Here is a 24,799-nt window from a genome sequence, read left to right on the forward strand (position 1 = left end):
GGGCTGGAAAGGGCTTTCGGTGAGTCAGCGGAAGGCACCGGGTCGCGTGTAGCGTTTCTGTTCGGCCGTCCGTCTGCCCGTCTGTCTGAAGAGGCTCGATCGCGTGCCGCCCGGGTCGCTGAGCCGCCAGGTACGTTTGGTGAGGGGGAGATTGACGAGTCCTAATTTTGCCGCTGATGGGCTGTTTGTGTGTATTAAGGGCATATTAATAATTGAGCGCGGCGCGCTCTGGCTGGGAGTGGTGAGTCACGCCGGTGAGTCATAACTCAGGTCTAACAGGCCTCTCCAAAACCGCGCCGCGGCTCACGGCGGGGAGGCACGGCGACGGAGGGCGTGGAGACGCGCGCGATTGGCCCGGGCGTTACCGCGGCGGCGGGGGGGGTGTTCTAATCGGAGGGTTTCCGCCATCGCCGCGCGGTCGCTCTCGGGTAATGAGCGGTCTGCTCTCGGCTCGGACGCGCGGGCGGGAGGGAGGGGGGGGGCGTATCGGGCGGCTCTTGAGTGCCTCTTGTCGGTGGGCTTCCCTCTGAACCTGGAGAGGGGGGAGGAGAGCCTCTTGTTAATCACCCTGAGTGGACGATTGGGCTGGGGGGGGGGGTGGCGGGGGGAGGGTTTCCTCGCTGAGGAGGGCTCTGTGAGAGGGGCACTCTCTTCCTCCTTCTCCTCCTCTCTTATTAGATTGGGCTCATTACGCTGTTTTCCCGTCCTTTCACTGGAGAGCGTGACGCTGAACAGCGGCCGTTTCCTCCCTATAGGCTCTGTACGGCTGTGAAATACATCCCTCACGTTTTCAGAAATGACGTTTTCTCGGTGTCCTGCAGGGTGTAGGTTGTGGTCTTTTTAAATTTCATTCCTAACCCCCCCCCTCCTCTCCCCTCCTCCAGACCCCCCTGGTTTAATGGGTCCGATAATCGGGATGTCGCCGGATAAGAAAGCGGAATCCCCGGGAGTGCAGGAGGAGCGGGCGGGGCTGCGGGGCCCGTTCGGGGCGGGGACGCTGCCCGAGGCCGAGGGCGCGGCCAGCCCGCGGGCCACCAGCCTGGACCGGACCGGCGCCGCGGCCGACGACGAAGAGCTCACCAACCTCAACTGGCTGCACGAGAACCTGCTGCAGAACTTCACGCTGGGCCCCGAGGCGCACGCCAGCGGGAGCCCCTTCTTCGACATCGAGGGCGACGCCGGCGCCCCCCACGCCTTCTCCTCCCCCTCTTCCTCCTCCACCTCCCCCTCCTCCTCCTCGTCCTCCTCCCTGCTGGGCGGGAGGGCCGGGGAGAAGGACTCGCTCAAGGCCAAGCCCCCGTTCTCCTTCTCCCTGCTCATATACATGGCCATCGAGCAGTCGCCCGGCAAGTCCCTCCCGGTCAAGGACATCTACGGCTGGATCCTGGAGCACTTCCCGTATTTCTCCAGCGCCCCCACTGGCTGGAAGAACTCGGTGCGCCACAACCTGTCCCTGAACAAATGCTTCCGCAAGGTGGAGAGGAGTCTTGGCAAGGTGAGTGACGGGGAAACCCTGAGATCCCCGCGAACTTCAGACACGCCCACAAGCCTGAGAGACACGCCCACAAATACAAGACACGCCCACATAACTGACACACTTACCTGAGACACACCCACATACCTGAGAATCACGGCCATGAGTTTTTGAGAACTTGACACTCGCCCACCACAAACTTAACAGACGTGTGTGACACACCCATTGCTTTTGGCAGGCTCATTATGCCGTTGTAACTGGCTGAGAGACGGCAGATGCTGATTGAAGTGCAGTTGCGTGAGAGAGTAGCGTAGTCTTGTATAAATATCCTGTGTGTTTTGATAGCGGTGCAGTTTCTCACTGCTGTGTGTGTCTGCCCCAGGCTGGGAATGAATGCAGGACTCTCACACTGCTCCACCCTCATGATAGCGCTGGACCTCACTCAAGGTCACAGGAAACGCATTCACAGGCACACACACACGCACACGCACACGCACACGCACACGCACACGCACACACGCACACACACACACACACACACACACACACACACACACACACACACACACATTGGGATCGCAATGCTAGCAGGTCAGCTTCACACCAAGCCTTCATCCAATGAGTGCAGACCGTGCTCAGAGACAGAGAGAGAGACACAGAGATAGACACACACTGAGAGAGAGAGAGAGACAGAGAGAGAGAGACACACACGAGAGAGAGAGAGAGAGACAGAGAGAGACACGAGAGAGAGAGAGAGAGAGAGAGAGAGAGACACAGACACACAGACACAGAGAGACACAGAGAGAGACAGAGAAACACGAGAGAGAGACAGAGACAGAGATAGAGAGAAAGACGGAGACACAGATAGAGACAGAGAGAAAGAGAGAGAGCCCAGCACTGGTTTCCAATGACACAGCCTGGTTTCTGTTGCCATGGTGACATTTCCTCCTTCCTGTTTATGAGTGGGGCTGGTAATCTGAGTCAAGGTTATATTCCTCCTAGACAGAGGCTGGAGAGGAGCTATGAGAGTGAAAACTGAGTGCAATATTTAGTGCATACTAACACACACACTCGCACACTAACACACACACACACACACACACACACACACACACACACACACACGCACACCAACACACACTCACACACACTTGCACACTAACACACACTCTCACACACTCTCACACACTAACACACGCTCGCACACACACACACACTCACACACACTAACACTCACACACTCACACACACTCACACACACTAACACACACACACACACACTCTCTCACACACTCACACACACTCACACACTAACACACACACACACACTCACACACACTAACACACACACTCACACACACACACTCTCTCACACACACACACACACACACACTCACACACACTAACACACACACTCACACACACTCGCACACTCACACACTCATTACCCACTGTCCTTACACACAAATGCGCACACACACACTAGCATGGACATATATGGACATGCTATGTCCTGCACTCACACAAACACAGGCAGGCATGCACACGCACGCACACACACCCACACACCCACACACGCACACACGTTACGTACTCAAACTCCCCAGTTTCTCACCCCACTATCAAACTGCAGAACTATGTCACACTCTCTTTACAGTTTGGGGAATTGCGAAGCGCGTCAGCTGTTGGCGCGTCTCTGTTTGCGTAGCGGGGCGCGTGGGGATCGGACCCCGGGAAGCGGGGTGTTGTTTGAGCGCGAAGCCGCAGGGACCCGGCCTCGTTTCAGACCCCCCCTCCTCCTCCGGCTCCCGAGCGGGGCGGCTACCTGCGGCAGGCTGTGCCAAAATTAGGAAGAACCGCGACGGGGCGGAGCTTCGCACCTCCCCCCCCCCCCCCCCCCCCCAGCCGCGTCCCACAATGCCCCTCTCCCTGCCGCGGCGCTGACAAATGGGCCGTTATTTTTACCGTCCCGCCTGTCGGGAGGCGAGACGCGGCCTTGTGACGGGGCTCCCCGCGGAACCGTCTGCGGAGAACGCGCGCGGCGACCTGCGACCTCGCTTCAGAAAGCTGCTCAAAGAGACTTTTTTTTTTTCTTTTTTTCTCTCTCTCTCTTTTCTCCCTTTTCTGTTTTTTAAACAACTCGCACTTATTCCCAAAGCTTTTTAATTGAAAGTGACAGGGCAGGCGTCAAGACGATGACTAATTTCACGAGCAGGCGAACGTCGGCGCTTTATTAATAGCTGCCATGTTGGAGTTAGCACGAGCGTGTCGCCTCAAATTGCGCTTCTTAATTGCACAGCTGAAACTTCTCTTTCCCCCCCTGTACTCCTTCTCCCTGATTGGGTATGAGCAGTCTTGCCCCCCCGTGTCACCCCTCCCCCGCATGTTCCTGTTAGCCGCACTGCTGCTGTGGCCAGTACAGGCCACACAGTACTACTAGGAGAGCTAGCGCAGGAGGGCTAGCGAAGGAGCAGCCTGTAGCCTGGTGGCTAAGGCACATGACTGGGAGCCAGGAGGTTGGCGGTGCAAGCCCTGGTGTAGCCACGATAAGATCCGTACAGTTTTGGGCCCTTGAGCAAGACCCCACATTGTTCCAGGGGGTGATTATCCCCTGCTTAGTCTAATCAACTGTGAGTCACTTTGGATAAAGGTATCAGCTAAATCACTGTAACGTAGCTGTAGTGTCGGAGAGCGATCGCAGGAGGTCCAGCGCAGTCACAGGGGTGCCGGGTGTTTCTCAGCGCTGACAGCCGGTGGCTGTAGTGCCTGACGGGTCGTGTCCTTTCCTAAAAATGCCATTTTCCCCCTGAGCCTTTAACCCCCAGAGCACATGACAGGGCCGGCCTTAAAGGGGGTGGTCTGTTCGTTCAGCGGGGGGCAGGGGCTGTGTGTGGGACAGAGAGCGGACGGACAGCAGTGAGCCTCTGTGAGTTTTTGACCGCGCCTTCCCTCCTCCATCCCTCCCCAGGCCAACGGAAAGGGCTCCCTGTGGTGTGTGGACCCTGAGTACCGGCCCAACCTCATCCAGGCCCTGAAGAAACAGCACTTCCCCACCGCACACGTCTTCTGCACACCGCCCGCCTCCCCACCCAGGTGAGGCCCCCGCCCCTCCCCAAACTCACAGGGCTGTACCCGCAGGGCTGTACCCACGGGGCTGTACCCACAGAGTGTGTTGGGACATTTTGGGTGGCTTTTTAAGTAACTAGGGCGGGTCAAATGCAGAGGGATTTAATAAAGTATAGCTCCTCCTTATCTTACCTTGGGATGTGGGGCACTTGGTTGTGTGCCCAACAGGGTATGTATGTTACTGAACAAAGAAGCACAATGTAGCTTAAAAGTTGGGACCATGGCTAAGAATGACCTCTTACTTTTCCACTGTTGTGTGTCTCCGTCTCCTCTCTCTCTCCCTCGCTCCTCCTCTCCTCTCCTCTGTTCCTCCTCCTCTCCTCTCACAGTGCCTCCTCCCCGCCGCGCCACCTCTTCCTGCAGGACCAGAGCTGCTCCCTCAAAGGTGAGTGGGACCTCCTCTTCCTCCTCCTCCTCCTCCTCCTCAGTTTTTCTGGAGGTGGTACAGGCCCAACACGCTCCCAGCGATGAGGTGGTCAGTCTGTGGAGGTGTTAGGCGAACGCGTCGGTTAACGCGACCCGCCTGAACCGCACACCAGCTGTCCGGAGAAAGACGCACTGGGAACCACTGGCACGCCCTGCAGCAGAAATCGCCAGCATCTGGAGCACTTTGTGTAACGGGCGCCATTTTGATTTGTAAGGCTCTGGGTCTGGACAGATATACGAGCCGTGCTTAATGCCTCCATTTCCTGCTCGGTCCGTCCGTCAGCATGCTACTGCATCTGGGACCGGGTCCAAACCCAACTCACACCCATACCGTCATCTCCATGTGAAAACCAGCCTGGCGCTCCATCACCTCCGGGCTTATTCTGATGGGCTTTAACGCACCTGTATGGAATCACCCCCTTCTCTCTCTTAATCTCTTTCCCTCTCTTTCCCTCTCTCTCTCTCTCTCTCTCTCTCCCCCTCTCTCGAAGAAAAAAATTGAAAATGGAAATTGAGAATTGAGTTGCTAAGATGCAAGGTCTGAGGTTTTCTCCCATTCTCTTTGTGCCTTCACTCTGCCTTCCCCCTTTCATCCTCTCTACCTCCCTCCCTCCCTCCCTCCCTCCCTCCCCCTCCATCTGTATCTTTCTCTACATCTCTCTCTCTCTCTCTCTCTCTCTCTCTCTCGCGCGCCGTCTTGGCTTGGCTATCTCCCGTAACCTTGACTACGGAGTCCCTGGTGCGGAGGTAGTGGGGTTTGAGGCTCTGGCTCTCTCCGGCTGGTCTCGGCCTGGTTTTGGGGGATGAATAATTGACCCCCCCCGACTGACTGCGCCCTGCGTGTTCTCTCCTCTTCCAGAGTCTGACATTGACGCGGCCGCTGCCATGATGCTCTTAAACTCCGCCCACGGGCAGCGGGCACACCCATGTAAGAGAACGCATTCTCACCCCGCCCACCTCAGCCCACTCCTCTCATCCTCCCTCTCTCTCTCTCTCTCTCTCTCTCTCTCTCTCTCTGTCTCTCTCTCTTTCTATCTCTGTCTATCTATCTTTCTCTCTCTCTTTCTATCTCTGTCTCTCTATCTATCTCTGCCCCCCCTCTTTCTCTATGTCCTCTCTCTCTGTCCATCCTCTCTCCCTCCCTCCCTCTCTCTCCCCTCTCTCTCTTTCTCTGTCTCTCTTTCTCTCTGTCTCCCCCTCTCCCTCTCTCTTTCCCTATCTCTGTCCTTCTCTCTGCCCCCTCTCTTTCTCTCTCTGTGTCCCACACTCTCTCTGTCCCTTTCTCTCTTTTTCTGTCTCTCTCTCTTTGTCCTTCAATCCTCCAATCACCTGCACTCGTGTCTTTACCCTCTTTCTTTTTTTTTTCCCTCATACCCCACATCCTGTCTTTCACAACCCCTCCCCCGACCACCGCCTCTCTCTCTCCCCCCGTCCTCTATCCTTTCCCCTGTTCCAGTGTTTCGCTCCGGGCTCGCCCCTTTCCCACACCCGTCTCCTCACAGTGACCCGGTCTTCATTCCTGTCGTCTGAGAGAGACGTGTGAGAGTGTCTCCCTCTCTCTCTCAGCCCTGTGTGTGGCCGTCCAACGTGCCGCGGTTCAGACGTGTTTACCTACAGCCTGCTCTTAGATGGATTGGGAGGGGGGGGCTGGCCATAATTTTTCCGCATGACCACAACCTTAATTTGATCATGTACATTTTTGATTTGGACATGTCCGTTAAATCATGTACATTAGTGCATCGGATACATTCCACTCCAGTCGTTCAGATGTCATCCATTTACACCCTGCCCACTGCGCAGCAATGGACTGCACCAAGCCCAGTACCTTAACCACCACTCCACAGCAACCTGTTCTTCACAAACCCAGTACCTTAACCACCACTCCACAGCAGCCTGTTCTTTACAAACCCAGTACCTTAACCACCACTCCACAGCAACCTGTTCTTTACAAACCCAGTACCTTAACCACCACTCCACAGCAACCTGTTCTTTACAAACCCAGTACCTTAACCACCACTCCACAGCAACCTGTTCTTTACAAACCCAGTACCTTATCCACCACTCCACTGCAACCTGTTCTTTACAAACCCAGCACCTTAACCACCACTCCACAGCAACCTGTTCTTCACAAACCCAGTACCTTAACCACCACTCCACAGCAACCTGTTCTTCACAAACCCAGTACCTTAACCACCACTCCACTGCAACCTGTTCTTTACAAACCCAGTACCTTAACCACCACTCCACAGCAGCCTGTTCTTTACAAACCCAGTACCTTAACCACCACTCAACAGCAACCTGTTCTTTACAAACCCAGTACCTTAACCACCACTCCACAGCAGCCTGTTCTTCACAAACCCAGTACCTTAACCGCCACTCCACAGCACACCAAAAGTCTGCCTCTCCCAGGAGACGTGTGTTGTCTGGATGTCCTTGCCAAGGGAGCACGGATCACAGAAAACACTCCCACTGAACACATGGCTTGAGCCCTCGCCGGTCCGCCTCGCTCCTCGCAGACGGATGTAAAAAGCACTGCCAGTGCGCATCGACGTGAGCCGTTCCAGGTTTTACCGCAGGCCCGTCGGTGTGCCGTTAGGAAACTGCATGTTCCACTCAGTACGTGCTGATGGTAAAACCTGGAATGGATTTGCACCCGGGGTCCCATTTCCGTGCCTTTTTGAAGGCAGTTTGGTCGGCGTTGTTGGGTATTGAAGCTTACAGTGGTTGGGAGGGGGGGGGGGTGGTGGGGGGGGGCGTTATGACTGCAACGGGGACCAGGATAATGATGCTTTTGGTCACATGTTCCAGGTAGACTTGGGTTCAGATAGTATTTGTGTTGGATTCAGACGTGTTCACGTGCTCTCTTGATCGCGACTGGTGCATTCATGCCTGCAAAGGTATTGTTCCAATACACCAGGCGAGCTTAGTCAAATGCAGAAAAAGTATTTGAATCCGAAACGAATGCGATTTGAACCCGGGGTACTGGCTCCGGGGCTCTCATTGGCCTGCTGAGGCCGTGGTCGCAGACGCGGTGTCGGCCGATGTCTTGTTTTCTGAGAATAAGCGATGATAACATCAGGCAGGTGCCCATGCGTGCCTTCCTCTGCCTTCTGAGCGCGCTCAGTGACGCCTCCGCGGTTCACCAAAGTGGCGGTCTCGCGCCGACCCCCCCGCACTCCCCGTAATTACCCTAATTAAATTACAGACTTTGCGCATCTGACGCGCAGACATTAGTCCTGTTGTAGCTGCTGTCATTACGGCACGGGAGCCGCATCCTAATTGTAATGGATCCTTAATTATTTGCATACGCAGACCCGTAACCCTGGGCTGATTTGATTATGGGGATGTATTAATCACCGATTGCTTACGTTCCTCTGCGTTAGGGGAGAGGCTCTGATTGGTCCTTTCTGCTGACGGGTCTCTTGCTCTTTTTACACTGCTCTCCTCGGATGTCTCTCTCCCTCTCTCTCTCTTTACCTCCCTGACTCTCTCCCTCTCCCCATCTCTTCCTGCTTTCCTTCTCCTTACCACCCTGTATTTTTCCCCCTCTCTCTGTCTGCCTCCCTCCCTCCCCCTCTCTTCCTCTCCCTTACCCTTCCTCTATCGCTCTTCTTAATCACTTTCTCACTCACTCCCCTTTTACTTACACTCTCTCACACTCTCACGCACACACACTCTCACACACTCTCTCTCTCTCTCACACTCACACACTCTCACACACTCTCTCTCTCTCACACACTCACACACTCTCTCATCATGCGCTCTCTCTCTCTCTCTCTCTCTCTCACACACACACACTCTCTCATCATGCGCTCTCTCTCTCTCTCTCTCACACACTCTCACACACTCTCTCATCGCGCTCTCTCTCTCTCTCACACTCACACACTCTCTCTCTCTCTCTCTCAGGCGACCCGGACCGGCCCATGGACCTGTCCCGGCCGGACTCGGTCCTGGTGAGCAGCGACCCGAAACAGGACCACAACTACAGCAGCGCCCCCTTGCAGCGCTGCGCCTCCCACTGCAGCTCCTCCTCCCTGTCCTCCCTGGAGGAGGGCGGTCGGGCCGCGGCCCAGGCGCGCCGGGCGGGCAGCGAGGGTTTCCACAGCGACGAGGACTCGGACGGGGCGGAGGAGCGGACCCGGGCCCGGCCCCCGCCCCCGCCCCGGCGCCCCGCGCCCCCGGGGAAGAAGAGGGCGCGCAGGGACCCCCGGCAGGAGGAGGACGAGGAGCTGAAGGAGGCGGCCGGCTCGCTCCTGCACCTGGCTGGGATCCGCTGCCTGGAGCTCTCCAAACACGGAGCCAAGAGCAGGAAACTCAGCAGGAAATGAGCGCGAGCCCCCCCCCTGACCCCCGACCCCCTGACCCCTGAACCCTGTGACCTGGTGCCTCCTCCTGCTCTTCGGTTTCGTGAATCATCGTTTTTTTCTGTTCCTGGGATTTCTTCTGATTAAAAAAAAAAAAAAAAGGAAAGAAAGAAAAAAAAGTTATTCTCCAAACATGGGAATATCGCTCCCCTTCACTCTCTGCAATATTTTTCCGACAGGAGAACAGCCATATCCAGACTTCTGATCCCGGGGAGAAATCAACCACACCTTCACACAAATAACTGCCAACTTCAACATCTTGGTGCAATTCAGATTTTTTAAAAATTATGAAATGACAAAAAGACAAAAAAAAAAAAAAGCTGTAGGAATTTCATTAATAGAACAGTTGCATGCTTCCTACTCAAACACGTGTGTCCACTTCCAGATGAAATATTTCTACAGAGAACGAGTGCATGTCTGTAACATACAAACCCAAGCTCCTGTAGGCTAACCCACCTTCCTCCTCCATGTTGGGAAAAAATTAAAAAGGAAAAGAAAAAAAAAGAAAAAAAAGAAAAAAAGTTAACACTGTTTTTGAATAGAAGACCCTGGTCTTAAAATACCATACAAAGAGAAATGCAATAATTATTCCAAAACCTTTTTTTGTACAATTGTTTTTCCTGATGGACACATGGGGTGCGGATGTGACGATGTTTGGGCCTTTGTGATTGGCCCACAAGGATCTGGGAAGCAGGATTGGGACAGAGTGGTGGGGGTCACCAGATGAACACCCCCTCCCCTTCCATGTGTGATAACTTGGGAGTTTTTAAGATGATCCCACATAAGGCCTGAGGATATGGGAACAGAAGCAGGACTGTATAACTGGCCCCTCCAGTCCCCCCCCCCACCCCCGCTCTTGGTCACCCTCCTCTTCATCCCTCTCCCCGTTGTCTGTCCCTGTCAGCGTTATCTCCATCCTGAGTTCTTCTGTGTCCGTGTGCAAACTGAAACCGGAATTTGCGGCAGACTTTTATTTTGGGTTTCATTTGGTTCAGATCCTATGCAAGGCTGAGCGCAGGGGGCGGGAGAGGGGGGTGGAGTGCGTGCGTGCGTGCGTGTGTGTGCGTGTGTGTGTGTGTGTGTGTGAGTGTTTGGGGGGGCAGTATTTAGCCGAAACTCCCCGTGTGTCAGGGCTGTGCCAGCATTGGTGGAGGAGAGTGGGGGGGCACTGCTAGTCTGGCCAATCAGAGGCAGAGGGAGCCTGGCCAATAGGAAGCCTGGCGGTCGGGAGGGGAAGGCAGGCAGTGAGGCCCTGACGGGATGCTGCTCACGCACCTTCACCGTCATCTTCATCACCGTCAGCGGTGACGCGTGGGGGCTACGTCGGTATCGAGGGCGACCGGTAAAAAAAAAAACCTCTTGACACGGCGAGAGAGACGTAGCCTGTGCCATTTTAGGCTTCTTCCGAGCTGACGACCGGAGCGCACGTTAGGCGAGGAAAGAAGTATGCAAATACCGCAAAACGCCCGGTGGGCCCGTGCTCTTTACCTAGGGAAATGACGGCAGGATGAAGGGCCGCTTCTGGAACATTCCCGCCTGGCCTATTTCACACACGCTGCTCGCCTAGCCTCCCAAGCTTAGCGTCGTCCGCAGTGTGTATATCCCCTCCGCTAATATTCAAATGCAGAAACGCTTTTACAGGAGAGAGAGAGAGAGAGAGAGCGATGCACGGTGGTGCCTCTTCAGTCCCAGCCAGGCTCATAGGGGGTGGGTCCCCTGGATTATTGTCAGATAGCGCAGGAAACGGGTTGAGGAGGAGGCCGGAGTCGGGCGGAAGGAGCGTGACGCGTTCCGCGCTTGTTGGCCGAGGGGGCCTGTGTTTATCGGCAGATGACCGAGCTGAGTGTCTGTGGAAAGTGTGGGGTGAATCACAGGAAGCCGCAGAGCTGGGGGGGAATTTGTGAGGGACTGTACCCTGTCTCACTCTTCCTCTTCCTCCCTTCTTAGCTTGACACGTCTGCATGCGTAGGCCCAGTGTGGCCCCCGGTGTGGCCCAAAAAACCTGTTCTTAGGATTTTAAACCCCTCTTGGCGGTGTGACCTGCCAGCAGTTGCACAGAATATGAACTCAAAGCTAACGAACACAGCGATAGGTTTTTTACAGGTGTTATTTATAGTTTCCACTTGCATGCTACAAAACACATTGCTAAAATAATATGGTTCATACATGTGCCAAACCTGTAAATATCCACCAGTGCCAGGGAGCACATCGGGCTAGTGTTTCTAAAGACCATGAGTGAACATCAGTATTTATTTGGTGAGGGGAAAAAGTATGTCTTCCTCAGTAGTCTCTTCACTGTTTGGGTAGGGCCTGGGTGGATGTGCCAATCGGAGTCTGTCCGATTCCACATTTCGCCGAAAATCTGGGGTCTGTGATCAGTAATGGCCCACTCTGTCTGCAATCGAGCCTTGAACCAATCAAAGCTGTTCACCCACCTGCCAATCGATAGCCAGAAACTTAGAGCACAGCGTGTGCAGTTCATTCAGCTTGTTTATGTCAGAGAGGCCAAACAAACACCAATTCTGCGGTCTGGTCGTGTGCCCTGTGTGGACTGACCTCTTCCTCTGTACCTCTTTATATCCCTCTCTCCCTCCTTCCTCCTGTCCACTGAACACAGAGCTGAGTGTGGAGTTGTGTGTGTCAGGCAGACCTGTTTCCTGCCACAGACCAGTATTTTTCCTCTGATGTGTGATGATGTCGGCGATGATATCAGTGATGATGTCAGTGATGATGTCATGCGCGTATTGCAGGTTCTTTCCGGTCATTAGCCCACTCCCTGACGAGCCCGTTCTCAGCTGTGCTTCTTTACAGTTCAGTGCAGCACGTGGCGCATCCACAAATCAGTGCCAGAACCCAAAAAAGGATCTTCATTCATTTACTCAGAGCCACTTCCTGTTTGGCACCAGTGTGTGGATGTACCGTGGACTGTCTTAACCGTATTCTAATAACCCTGGTCCCAGGCATGCTGTAATAACTCTTCGCCAGAGTATACCTTCTGACAGATTTATGCTTATAGACTGCCATTCCCACCGTCTAGCAAAAGGTCAAACTTAGGACACGAAGGTGTCTGGATCGTTATCGGTGATTAATTTATGCATTAGCCGGCGTTTTTCATTGTGTAGTTTATTTATATTTAGTGTATTTATGTGAAGCAGCCACCGATCACTGCCTTGGGTGTCGTGCCTGCGCACGGAGGCAGGCGTCGCGCCCCGGAGAAGCCGCGCGCGATCGACAGGGCGGTCGCGGTCCGTCAGGAGAGTCCACCGCGAGGGAAACAGCCCTTTAGAGCCCGGAGAGCCGACCCGGAGGAGGTGCCGTTCGGCAGTCAGCCGTTGGCTGCTCCAGGCCGATAAGCCTGCCACGCCCGCTGAGGAGGCACTGATACAGCGAGGGGCTGGTTGGGGCCGGAGAGCCTGCTCTTTACAGCGCGCTGACTCTCCCCAGAGCGTCCCCCCCGCAGCGCGGCGCCTATCAGATATCCCCGCTCCACTCCGCGGTTATTACCCACCGCGATGCATACCTTTCCTGGTGTCGGCGCTGAAAATAAAGCACGTCTGTTTCCGTCAGCGCTTCCAGTTTGGCACCGATTGGCCGGTGCGTCGGGCGCGGTCCGGACCCCGCGTTAACGGCCCAGCTGCGCGTGACGCCGGCGCCGCGGCGGGTGTCTGAGAGCGCTCTCCCCGCGTGTCCCTTCGGCCTGCGTCCGGGTCACGCTCCCGCTTCTCAGGGGTGTGAGACGCGGAGAGCTCAGTGGTAGTGCGTTAGTACAATAACCCCCCCCCCCCATAGAAACGCTGTGAGGCGCTGTGATCCCCCCCTGGACGACGGGCGAGTCGCAGAGACCGACGCTCCCTGCTTTTCGGTATTTATTGCACGCCGGGCCCCAGTAGGCCTGTGTGAAAATCCAGAATGCCAACACTCTACCTGTTTAAGCTAAGATGTAGCAAAATTTTAGGTGGTAGAAGGGTGTTCTGTAGATTTTGTTTTTTTTTTTGTTTTTTTTTTGTACTATAGATTTTTAAAAAGAATACAATTATGTGAGAATCCGGTGAGTAAATGTGTAAAGCGGATTTCTGGCGAGCGGGTGAGGGGTATTATGGGATGTCCACAATAACAGGTTCTCTCCTGAGTGTGCAACTAACCAGAGTCCCTGTACCAGTGACAGTATTCTCAAGGAAACATGTCCAGACTGGCTTAGTGATAATATAGTTGGTTTATTATTTGAGTGATTAAACATTGCAGACAGATTTTTAAATAATGACATCATTATTATTATGATTATTGTTATTATGACGATTTTTGTCACAATGAACTAAAAGCTGCCAATCCAGTATCAGTTTGCGTGAGTTGTCTGCCATGTCTGTTAGACAGACACACCTTTGTGTTTTTTTGTATGCTAACCTCTGTTAATAAAATGTTTATAAAGTTTATTTTCGCCAAAGATATGCAATTGCATTATATATGGTATTACTGAATTAAAGATGTTCTTGTTTTACCACTTCTTCCTCTGCTTTTGTTTTCAACCCTGTACTATTGTGCCTGTGATGTACACTGGTGTGCCTGGAATATTATTTCATACACTGTTCTTATGTTATGAGTTTGGTTATTAGTAGCCAGACAAAGTCTGTCAAACGCTGTTCAAGAATAGCAACAAGGAAGGCGAGGGAAGGGGAGAGCTGTGGAATTTAACCCGCTGTCCTACTTTCCCTCTGCTCGTGTTATTGAGCAGTGTCGCCACCTTGTGTCTGGAATGTGTATGGCAACACTCGTGTTTTTCATTCATTACCCCGACATTTTGATGACACATCAGACAGTTGAACCTGCAGTGTGTGAGCGTGTGTGTGTGTGAGCGTGAGCGTGTGTGTGTGAGAGAGTGTGTGAGAGAGTGCGTGTGAGTGTTTATTTATTTTTTTAAGCAGTGAATGTTGGTTTGCTGGAAGGCACAGGCAGATGGTACCTGTCTGTACCCGTTTAGTCACCTGCTGCAACTGAAGCACATACACACACGCACACACACATCTCATCATTCCTTTCCATTCTCTACTTTCCACCAGCCATTTTTATATGAATTATTGTGTCTGTGTCCATATTTCAAACGGTATATTCATACGCCATCATACAAGACTTAAACATCACCCAGACATCTGTCTGAGTATAAGCTAACATTCTTTGAGGTGCTTTAGGAAGGCATTTAAATGTAATTATTTTAATGAACGATACAGTACACCGTGTTACTGTGGTGAGGAGGGACGGTGACCTTTTTAGAAGGGTACAGCGAAGGCTTCCTGTGGTGAGAGTGTGGGCTTCCTCTAGAACTGAAGGAGTGGGGTCCTCAGCTCTGAGCCTTCCCCTAGGAGGGGCAGAATGAACGCACATTTACAAGGTGAGAAGTGATGCAGTCATATTTTAAATCTGCACGAGCAGTTTTCTGTGTTTCAGTGTCTCGAGTGGCAGCTCCATTACTCCATTACATGCCCTCGTCAGTTCATTAATCACGGGGGCGGTGCTTGCAGGATCATGGCTCGCTTGCACACACCCCTGAAGCTATTCGCCACACCCTGATCGTTGGTGCGATACCAGGGGTCTGCTCTCATGCCTGTTGTAGCCTGTCCCTCCTAACCCCCACCCTGCCATTTCTCAATTCTGCAGAAAATCAGAATCCCCTGCCACCCTAGCAACTGCACCACATCAACAGTTACCAGGCAACCAGGCAGAGCTGAAGCCTCTAGCAGCGTGCTGATGTTGTGTGTATGGGGTGGGTGGGGGGGGGGGGGGGGTAGACAAGTGACACAGTGTGCGTCTGTGTGAGAGGACACTGAGCAAGGCAGTGTGTGAGCGAAGAAATGGAAGCATGTGAGATTTTGTACTATATTTCTCTGGAGTTTGGGTATGAATGAGAACAGGAAAGGTGTGTTTGTATTGACTGGAAGAGAGCTAGAAGTGTGTGTGTGCGTGTGTTTGACTGGAAGATACTTGACTGAGTCCAAAGAGTTTGTTTAATGCAAGAGCAATGTTATAGAGTGTAACATTGTACTGCCTTTGGAGATTCATAGATTCATTACTGAGTATCAAGGTAAGTAACACACGTATAACTATTCGACACTGCAAAAAAAAAGTTTTCAGTTTTAGTCTTAGTATTTCCTACTTTTGAAAAATGATTATGATGAGTATAATGATATTAGTTGTTTTTTGCTTGATAGCTGATATTGTCTTACACTATTGGAATCGTAAATGGGTAAAACTCACCTCACTGGCTTCTCTTGTCTTACTTTGCAAAACAAGTAAGATTTTTTTGGGCTTTTGCAGTGCCGAATGGTTCACTTTGAGGCCTACCTTTCAGTGCCCAAATACCTACCTGATTATCTGATAATAAGTCCCTGGGGATTTTTCAAAGGGTTTCTGAGGTAAAATGATGTGTGGGGGGGGGGGGGGGGGTTACCCCCTGGTATCAAGCAATGCAAGGGAAAATTAGGACTATTAATTTTGGCTTTAATATCGAATCATGAATTGCACATCGCTTCTATAAGTTAAATCTACATGTTTTCAGATTGCATACTTTCATCGGTTTGCAATGGTGTGTTTATAATTTGAAGCCCGGAGAAGGAACCAACGTTTATCGTTAAGTACTTATTGCCTACCTGGACAACATTAACTTCTATTATTTTACATAACCCAGGTCACAAAGTAATTGTAATTACAGTGCCCTTTGTGCGGACACCCAAGCTACATTTAGTATACGTAGGGAAATTTGAGATTGCAGGTGCAGTACAAAAACCGACTTCAGCAAGTTTTAATGAGAGGCGCTGACTAAAGATTACTTTCACAAAAACATTCAAACAACGGAATGTGATGGTAATGCTATTTACTCATCCAAACACCAGAGGTCATTGTTGTCCCATAAAGGCGAACAAATGTGTCCCACACCAGAAATGTGTTAACCACAGAACTAAGTCGATACTCTCCATGGAAACGCAAAGGAACTGCCTTTTCTTTGGGTTTAACTAAGGTCCGCCGACGCTTGTTGCCAGTAATTATTGAGCTCCAGGATGTTCCCATTATGACTCCAAACATTTTTAGCATCTTGCTAATGTTTAAGATCTTTGTTACCAACCCCTGTTTTTGTGAACTTTGACCCTAAAGCCGGAAACTGCGGCCTGGGATTGTTTGATCGGACCACTGTGTATTGGATAATGATTTTTAGCTCTACAGAATGCCGCTTCGGTCTTGTGCGTAAAAATGGAAATTTATATTTTTGTTTTGGAAGGGGTGTATTTGTCAGTGGGGACATCAGTTAAATGTTGGAATACGTCGTCGAAGTGTATATATAGACACAGTTAGAAATAACAACTGTTGAATAAATTTGATTTACTGGGTGTTTTATGATAGCTACTATCAGATAACGTAGCTAGTTAGATAGCTAGCTATCCTAGATGGCCAGCTAAAATTAGACGTTACAGTAAGGACTACTGACGTTAACTGTAAGTAGCAGATTAGACTGCTTTCTAGTCATGTTAACTTAGGCTAGCTAAATGGTAGATCTACCACCCGATTTAGCCCACTGTGAAAGCTAACGGTACGTTATTAGCTCTGGGAGAATACCGTCATAGTTTATCTAACTAACTGTGATGTTAGGGAAAACAGGCAACTGTTTATAGAAAACATTCACTATCGTCTAGCTAGCTGGTCAGCAAGTACAGTCCGTAATGTTAAGTTAGCTAGCTAGCTATCATTCAATATTTTACGTTGCGTGATTTCGCAAAATGAATAGTGCATGAATGAACTGACATCCTGCCTCTCCACACAACAGACACACGGCAGTTCTTGGTTAAGTTGTCTGACGTTATTATATTTGTAATAACGTTAGTCATCTGCTGTGCAAGGGACAGTGTTTACAATCCAGTTGGTTGCTGACCTCCGCTTAAATTTTTAGCTGTTTTCATAGTGCTTGCTCACGTTGGTTAGCTAATTTATCCGACCAAATCGAAGCAATGGCTGCAGATTTGCAAGCGAAGTACAGCAAGTTGGCCCAAGAATACTCAAAGGTAAGCGCCAAGCGCGTTTTTATTTTTATTTCGTAATAACAAACTTTAAAAAATAAAATAATAATGCTTAGGTTCTGTCAAATGAACTCATCGCACATTACATATTTGAATGTTGTAAACGAGCTAGTTATGTAATTACTCGTAATGATAGCTGCACGTCAAATTAGTTTTTAGTACCGAGTCTGAATGATGTTGATTTATATTTTTAAAAGGTAGCTAGCTATTTAGTGTCGTTCTTACATTCTATAGCTAACTATTTGTTTCGATGGGTTCCACATCACCCGCACGAAGAACCATCACTTGCTATTAGTGAGATAGCTAGCTAAGTTAGCTATATCGAATATGGTTGTGTACTGTGTCCTGTGGGTATTTATCGAATCATATTTTTGATACGTATCCAGTTGGATATTCTTCCAGAAAAGGCCATACATTCACGTGTTTGTAGATGGAGTAGATTCGCGTCAATGTGATGTAGCTAGCTAGCTTGCCATTCCATGTTAAATGACATGTATATTTTATTTGATTCATGTCACTAGTAACTTACTATCGTAGCGTCACATTTAGCCTGCTTGCACATTTATCTTAATCTTTTGCTTGTGTGGTACATGCAGGCTTAGTGCATATGCAACAATCTAACAAGTATTCTTAATTATGCACCAAAAGAGGCAATTCGTCTATAGTGATACGTGCAATTAAATGTGCCTATATCAAATTAAACTACCACACTGTCCGTGGGAAACCCTTGGTGGGTTTGCTTTGAACTATCCTATTTTGCGTACTTCGCTAATGATCAACATATGAAATGTCATTGGGATCAGAGCAACATCGTGAAGAAGTGCATAAGAGGATGAACCGTCAAGACGTACTTGGAAGTCCAAAGAGATTAATAGATGCCGGGCCTATGCGGCGATACCCATACATTTATTGCAATTTAAGAAGTAAAATGGTTCCCACGGTGAACTTGTATGCCTTGCTCTCATGCTTTCACTCTCTTCATGTGAAGGAATGGTCAGAGGGTTGCCCATTGAGCAATAAATCCATATATTGATCAATTGAGTGTTTGACTGCCCCAGATGTGGCCAGATTATCAGGCATTTTCACATAAGCTTTTTAGTTAGTAATGGAATATGGTCTGGTCTTACGATCCTTCGTAATTCAGATAAAACCTGTCCTGACAGGGTCAGGACTTCGAAGCTGCCCTTGGGAGAATAAACATTGTGTCTTCTGAGGTTCTATCATTTGTGAAGGACAACTCTTGCTGCTGTTCTTATTCTGTTCAGCTCTGTTGCATGCATCTCGGTCTCATGTAAAGCACTTTCACAAATTAAAGGTGCTGTACAAGTAAAGTTCAGCCTCATACACCTCAATCAAGGTTAACTGCCTGTCATTCATTGACAATGTAAAGCTATACTATCCCATCCAGCATGACTGAGGGACACGTGAGCAGGTGAGGGGTGATGCTTACTGTGCAGAATGCTGCTGGGTCAGCTGACTGCTGTGCTGTGGGCTTCCTGTTTGTTCAGGATGGTTTCCAGCCGGTTTCCTGTCTCCTTTGCTTTAGAGAGTTCTGTGGCAGAGGACTGAGTCTGCTCGTGTGCAGATGTATAGATTCCTGTTTCAGGAAGAAGACACTTCTGCTTGTCACCCACTTCTGTCAACAGCTTTGATGCATAAATTCTACTTGTAGAGACTTTGTGTGTGTGTGTGTGTGTGTGTGTGTGTGTGTGTGTGTCTGTATGTGCCTGTGTTTGTGCCTGTACATAGGTGTGTGCATGTGTATGTACGTGCCTGTGTGTGTGTCTGTGTGTGTGTGTGTGTGTGTGTGTGTGTGTGTGTGTCTGTCTGTCTGTCTGTATGTATGTATGTGCCTGTGTTTGTGCGTGTACATAGGTGTGTGCATGTGTATGTACGTGTCTGTGTCTGTGTGTGTGTGTGTGTGTGTGTCTGTGTGTGTCTGTGTGTGTGTGTGTGTGTGTGTGTGTGTGTGTGTGTGTGTGTGTGTGTGTGTGTGTGTGCGCGCGCGCGGAGTAGCGTTTCAGTCTGTCCTCTTGCCCCACAGCTCCGGGCCCAGAACCAGGTTCTGAAGAAGGCGGTGGTTGACGAGCAGGCCAGCTCCACCTCTCTGAAGGTATGACATCACTGCGGAACTTCCCGTGATCCTCGAATGCCTCTCGTGCCTCGGCAGTGTCTTTCTTTGGCAGGAAGTGTCTCATAAGCATGTTTCCGCTGTGTATTGGCTGCTGCATTGGGGAAAATGGCATTTCCTGCAGCAATCTCTATAATGGATTTCCAAAGCGGGCTTGAGCAAGGCTTATTCATTACCGTATACTTATCAATTTGACTGTTCTTTATCCAACCCTATTCCCTAGAAAATGGATTCCTAAAATCTCAATCCCCCCTAAAATGGCCGCCCTCTGCATGGGCAAAACATTGGGGCCCTTTGTCCAACACCCACTACAGCCTGCAGAGTAAAGGCTTTGGACATTAGAACATGACCGCACACATAAATGGGACATCATAGATTAACGGGGTCCTTCTAGTCCTCCTTTTGCGCGTGACACGCTGTAAATTGGGTTGGTTTGATTGGCTGTCGGCGTTTTATCATTCACGCAGCTCTGTGTGTCCGTCCGCAGGACCAGCTGAAGCAGAGGGACCAGAGCCTGCGGAAGGTGGAGCAGGAGATGGACAGCCTCAGCTTCCGCAACCAGCAGCTGGCCAAGAGGGTGGAGCTCCTGCAGGAGGAACTGGCCACCAGCGAAGCCAAGGGCAAGAAGAGCAAGGTAGAGAGGGAGGAGGGGAGGAGGAGGAGGAGAGGAGGGGAGGGGAGGGGAGAGGAGATGAGATGAGGGGCGAGAGGAGGGGAGAGGGGAGAGGGGAGGGGAGAGGGGAGAGAGGAGGAGATGAGGGGAGAGATGAGGGGAGAGAGGAGAGGAGGGGAGAGGAGAGGAGGGGAGAGAGGAGGAAGAGGAGGAGGGGAGAGAGGAGAGAGGAGGAGGGGAGAGAGGAGGCGGGGAGAAAGGAGGGGAGAGGAGAGAGGAGGAGGGGAGAGGAGAGGAGAGGAGGGGCGAGAGGAGGGGAGAGGGGAGAGGGAAGGGGAGAGAGGAGGAGATGAGGGGAGAGATGAGGGGAGAGAGGAGGGGAAAGGAGAGGAGAGGAGAGGAGGGGAGGGGAAAGGAGAGGAGAGGAGAGGAGGGGAGGGGAGAGGAGAGGAGAGGAGGGGAGAGAGGAGGAAGAGGAGGAGGGGAGAGGAGAGAGGAGGAGGGGAGAGAGGAGGCGGGGAGAAAGGAGGGGAGAGGAGAGAGGAGGAGAGGAGAGGAGGAGGAGAGGGGAGAGAGGAGAGAGGAGAGGAGAGGAGGGCAGAAGATGAGGGGAGAGGAGGTTGAGAATGAGACACATGAAGCAACAGGCAGACTCAGTTTTCTTCTTCAGCACATTGTGACAGGATTTCCTGTTTTAATTGCCAGTAATGACTATGACAGCTGGCGTGTTCTCAGAGTGACAGGTGTGATTTCACTGTGTCGTCTCCGTAAAGCGGTGCCGGACGCCCCTCCCCACGGCTGCCACGTCCCCCCCGGGTACTCGGGAGGCTGCAGAATACGGCGTGTAGCTTCTTTACTGCTTATTGCCCGCGATTCCATCCGCTGATTTTACGAGACTAATTCGCTGTAGTAGATGGCGCTACCACACCCTGCACTGCTGAAGCAGCCAACATTCAATTCAAATTAAATTAAATTTTATTTGTATAGCACTTTTCATAGCGCACAGCACTGTCACAAAGACGCTTTACGGAGTTACAGAAGGGAAGAAAGATGGGAAATGCCAGCCCTGAGCTGGCACGAGGTAAAAAAATGGGCTTGCTAGGGAGCACTGCGGCAGGGGTTATCTTACCAACCGAATCTCCCCCTCGACTAGTGCCGCCATGGCCAATAGTGCATTACCATGCGTATCTGCCGCCCATAGTGCGCTGTAATGCGCCTAATGTGATCCAGGCCTCGGGAAACTCCTCTGCTCTTCCTGTAATTACATCAGCCCGGTCCAGTCCTCCAGAGCCGAGGCATGAGCAGGCCTTTATCAGGGCTGCACGCGGTCAGCACCCGGGGCGGTTCTCCAGCGCTCTGCTCTCCTGTGTCCCTGCAGCACAGGGGCGACTCTCCCTCCCAGCAGGGCCTGCAGACCCAGATCGTGTTCGACGAAGACCTGCAGAAGAAGATCCAGGAGAACGAGAGACTGCACATTCAGGTGTGTACGGGCGTGTACGGGCGTGTACGGGCGTGTACGCGCACAGTTCAGTGCCAGCGTGTGCACAGGCGTGTGGTTGCTTGTGTGTGTACAGTTGTGCACAGGCACATAAAGCCCAGCTTGTGAGATTGTGTGAGACAGTGTACAGGCATGTGCATGCATATAAACCCTAGCGTGTGAGATATTGTGAGATATTGTGTGACAGTGTACAGGCGTGTACATGCATATAAACCCCAGCGTTTGAGATATTGAGATATTGTGTGACAGTGTACAGGCGTGTGCATGCATGTAAACCCCAGCGTGTGAGATATTGTGAGATTGTGTGTGACAGTGTACCTGTGTATAAACCCCAGTGTGTGCGTGTGATAGCGTGTGATAGCGTGTGATAGCGTGTGATAGCGTGTGATAGCGTGTGATAGCGTGTGATTGCGTGTGATAGCGTGTGTGATAGCGTGTGTGATAGCGTGTGTGATAGCGTGTGATAGCGTGTGTGATAGCGTGTCTGATAGCGTGTGAGATAGCGTGTGATAGCGTGTGATGGCGTGTGATGGTGTGACACTCCTACAGTAAACCCCAGTGTGTGATAGCGTGTGATAGCATGTGTGATAGCGTGTGATAGCGTGTGTGATAGCGTGTGATTGCGTGTGATGGTGTGACGCTCCTACAGTAAACCCCAGTATGTGATAGCGTGTGATAGCGTGTGATAGCGTGTGATAGCGTGTGTGATAGCGTGTGTGATAGCGTGTGTGATAGCGTGTGATAGCGTGTGATAGCGTGTGTGATAGCGTGTGATAGCGTGTGTGATAGCGTGTGTGATAGCGTGTGTGATAGCGTGTGTGATAGCGTGTGATAGCGTGTGTGATGGCGTGTGATGGCGTGTGATGGCGTGTGATGGCGTGACGCTCCTGCAGTAAACCCCAGTGTGTGATAGCGTGTGTGATAGCGTGTGATAGCGTGTGATGCCGTGTGATTGCGTGTGATAGCGTGTGATGCCGTGTGATGGCGTGCGATGGCGTGACGCTCCTGCAGTAAACCCGCTCCTGACTCCTCAGTTCTTCGAGGCGGACGAGCAGCACCGGCGGCAGGAGGCCCAGCTGCAGACCCGTCTGGGGGAGCTGGAGAGGGACTCGGAGCAGCACCAGGCCGTGGTGGACGGCCTCACTCACAAGTACATGGAGACCATCGAGAAGCTGCAGAGCGACAAGGCCCGCCTGGAGGTGATGTCACTATAGAACAGGGAAAGGGGTGCAGACTGCAAACTCAGTATGTCACTATAGAACAGGGAAAGGGTGAAGACACTAAAAACTCAGTTTGTCACTATAGAAGTGCGGGAAAGGGGTGGGGGCTATGGACCAATGAGGGGTACCTAGACAGGACCGAAGAGGTCAGGAAGCTCATAATGTTTTTGGCAATGAATAAGTGTGAGTGAGTGAGTGAGTGAGTGAGTGAGTGAGTGAGTGAGTGAGTGAGTGAGTGAGTGAGTGAGTGAGTGAGTGAGTGAGTGAGTGAGTGAGTGAGTGAGTGAGTGAGTGAGTGAGTGAGTGAGTGAGTGAGTGAGTGAGTGAGTGAGTGAGTGAGTGAGTGAGTGAGTGAGTGAGTGAGTGAGTGAGATTGGGGCGGGTGGCAGAGCTGGTGTGTGAGATAGGACTGGTTGTGAGTGAAAGAGGCAGTTTGGTGGAGGGGGAGAGGGGTGTTGGGAGCTCATGCTACGTGCCGTTCTGATGAAGGTGATGGTTTTGATGAAGGCTTGGTGATCTTCTCCCTGCAGGTGAAATCACAGACTCTCGAGAGGGAGGCCAAAGAGTGTCGACTGCGGACAGAGGAATGGTCAGTGTGAGACACGCTCTCTCACCGCACAGCTGTGTGAGACGCTCCCTGAAGGGGTATTGTGTGTGAGACGCTCCCTGAAGGGGTATTGTGTGTGAGACGCTCCCTGAAGGGGTATTGTGTGTGAGACGCTCCGTGAACAGGCAGGCTCTGTCACCCTCGCTGAACGGTCCGTCTGTTTAGCTGTCACTGACTGGTCAGTGTGTGGTAGCTGGCCTCTGAATGGCTCATTTGTTAAACTGTCTCCGAATGGTCAGTGTCTGGTTGCTGGGCTATGAATGGCCAGTCCGTTAAACGCTCACTGAATTGTCAGTGGTTATGAGAGGTGGGTCCTGATTGGCCGGTCTGTTAAATGCTCACCGAATGGTCTGTGGTTATGAGAGTTGGGTCCCGATTGGCCAGTGGGTTAAACGCTCACTGAATGGTCAGTGACGGTTTGTGAGCTGAGCGCTGATTGGACGGTGAATGTTTCTCTCTCCGCAGTCAGCAGCAGCTGAGGAAGTATCAGACGGACCTGAGCAGAGAGCTGGAGAAGAGCAGCAGCGTGATCCTGGAGAAGGTGCCCTTCAACGATACCAGTGAGTGGGACTGGGGGCGCACTGTCACCATAATCACTGGAGGTTTTTGGTGTATTCATGTGCTGTATTGCCTGTTTCTTCATAGTCTCGTTTTTCTTTAATAATACCTGATGTGCCAGTAAACCGTGTGAGGTGCTTCTGGGAAACAAACATCACCACCGATGGTAAATCAGCAGTAAGATCAGTCTCTGATTGGGCGATCGGTGATTACGGCGCTCTGAGATTGATAAGTGGATTAACTGCTCAGACAGAGAATATGGTCGAAATTGAATCTAGAATGAAGTCGCGCGCACTCTGTGTCTGTTACGTGTTGAATATCATATCCATATTTGTTGTCTTCTTCCAGAATGCAGTGACTACAACACTCTGAACGTCCCTCCACACAACAGGAGACACCAGGTGAGCTGGACATGTGACCTCCACGTTTCTGTGTTCCAGTCTGGGTGATGCTATATTCAGGTTGCCGCGGTGGTTGTGATAACGATGGTGTTATTTTGAGGATGTGCCCGTGGTGAAACTCTTGTCTCTCCCTGCCCACTCCCTCTATACCTCTCTCCCTGCCCCTCCCTCTCTGCCTATCTCTCTGCCCGCTCCCTCCATACCTCTCTCCCTGCCCGCTCCCCCTTTCCCTCTCTCCCTCTCTCCCTTTCCCTCTCTCTATACCTCTCTCCCTCTCTCTTCCTCTCCCTGTCCCTCTCTCTCTCCCTGTGCCTCTCTCTATAC

At 51.4% G+C, this 24,799-nt stretch overlaps 2 protein-coding genes across 5 annotated transcripts in view; both read left to right on the top strand.

The window, feature by feature from the left end:
- Positions 1 to 13,885, top strand: part of foxn2a (forkhead box N2a) — a 32,562-nt gene extending 18,677 nt beyond the window's left edge. Inside the window, exons 2-6 of one of the 2 annotated variants that reach the window (XM_061227455.1) lie at positions 885 to 1,495; positions 4,443 to 4,567; positions 4,930 to 4,985; positions 5,886 to 5,954; positions 8,933 to 13,885. In XM_061227455.1, the coding sequence (XP_061083439.1) occupies positions 899 to 1,495; positions 4,443 to 4,567; positions 4,930 to 4,985; positions 5,886 to 5,954; positions 8,933 to 9,354 (1,269 nt within the window). In that variant the 5' untranslated portion in view covers positions 885 to 898 and the 3' untranslated portion in view covers positions 9,355 to 13,885. The remainder of the gene's footprint in view (positions 1 to 884; positions 1,496 to 4,442; positions 4,568 to 4,929; positions 4,986 to 5,885; positions 5,955 to 8,932) is intronic. The other variant, XM_061227456.1, reaches the window with a different exon arrangement.
- Positions 13,886 to 15,218: 1,333 nt separating this feature from the next.
- Positions 15,219 to 24,799, top strand: part of ppp1r21 (protein phosphatase 1, regulatory subunit 21) — a 24,722-nt gene continuing 15,141 nt past the window's right edge. Inside the window, exons 1-8 of one of the 3 annotated variants that reach the window (XM_061228179.1) lie at positions 15,219 to 15,243; positions 19,492 to 19,560; positions 20,066 to 20,212; positions 21,570 to 21,671; positions 22,724 to 22,888; positions 23,440 to 23,498; positions 23,982 to 24,076; positions 24,423 to 24,475. In XM_061228179.1, the coding sequence (XP_061084163.1) occupies positions 20,114 to 20,212; positions 21,570 to 21,671; positions 22,724 to 22,888; positions 23,440 to 23,498; positions 23,982 to 24,076; positions 24,423 to 24,475 (573 nt within the window). In that variant the 5' untranslated portion in view covers positions 15,219 to 15,243; positions 19,492 to 19,560; positions 20,066 to 20,113. Of the gene's footprint in view, positions 15,244 to 16,498; positions 17,433 to 19,491; positions 19,561 to 20,065; positions 20,213 to 21,569; positions 21,672 to 22,723; positions 22,889 to 23,439; positions 23,499 to 23,981; positions 24,077 to 24,422; positions 24,476 to 24,799 lie in introns of those variants that run through there. The other 2 variants (XM_061228180.1, XM_061228178.1) reach the window with 2 other exon arrangements.

Source organism: Conger conger, chromosome 18, assembly GCF_963514075.1.
Source record: "Conger conger chromosome 18, fConCon1.1, whole genome shotgun sequence".
NCBI lineage: Eukaryota > Metazoa > Chordata > Actinopteri > Anguilliformes > Congridae > Conger > Conger conger.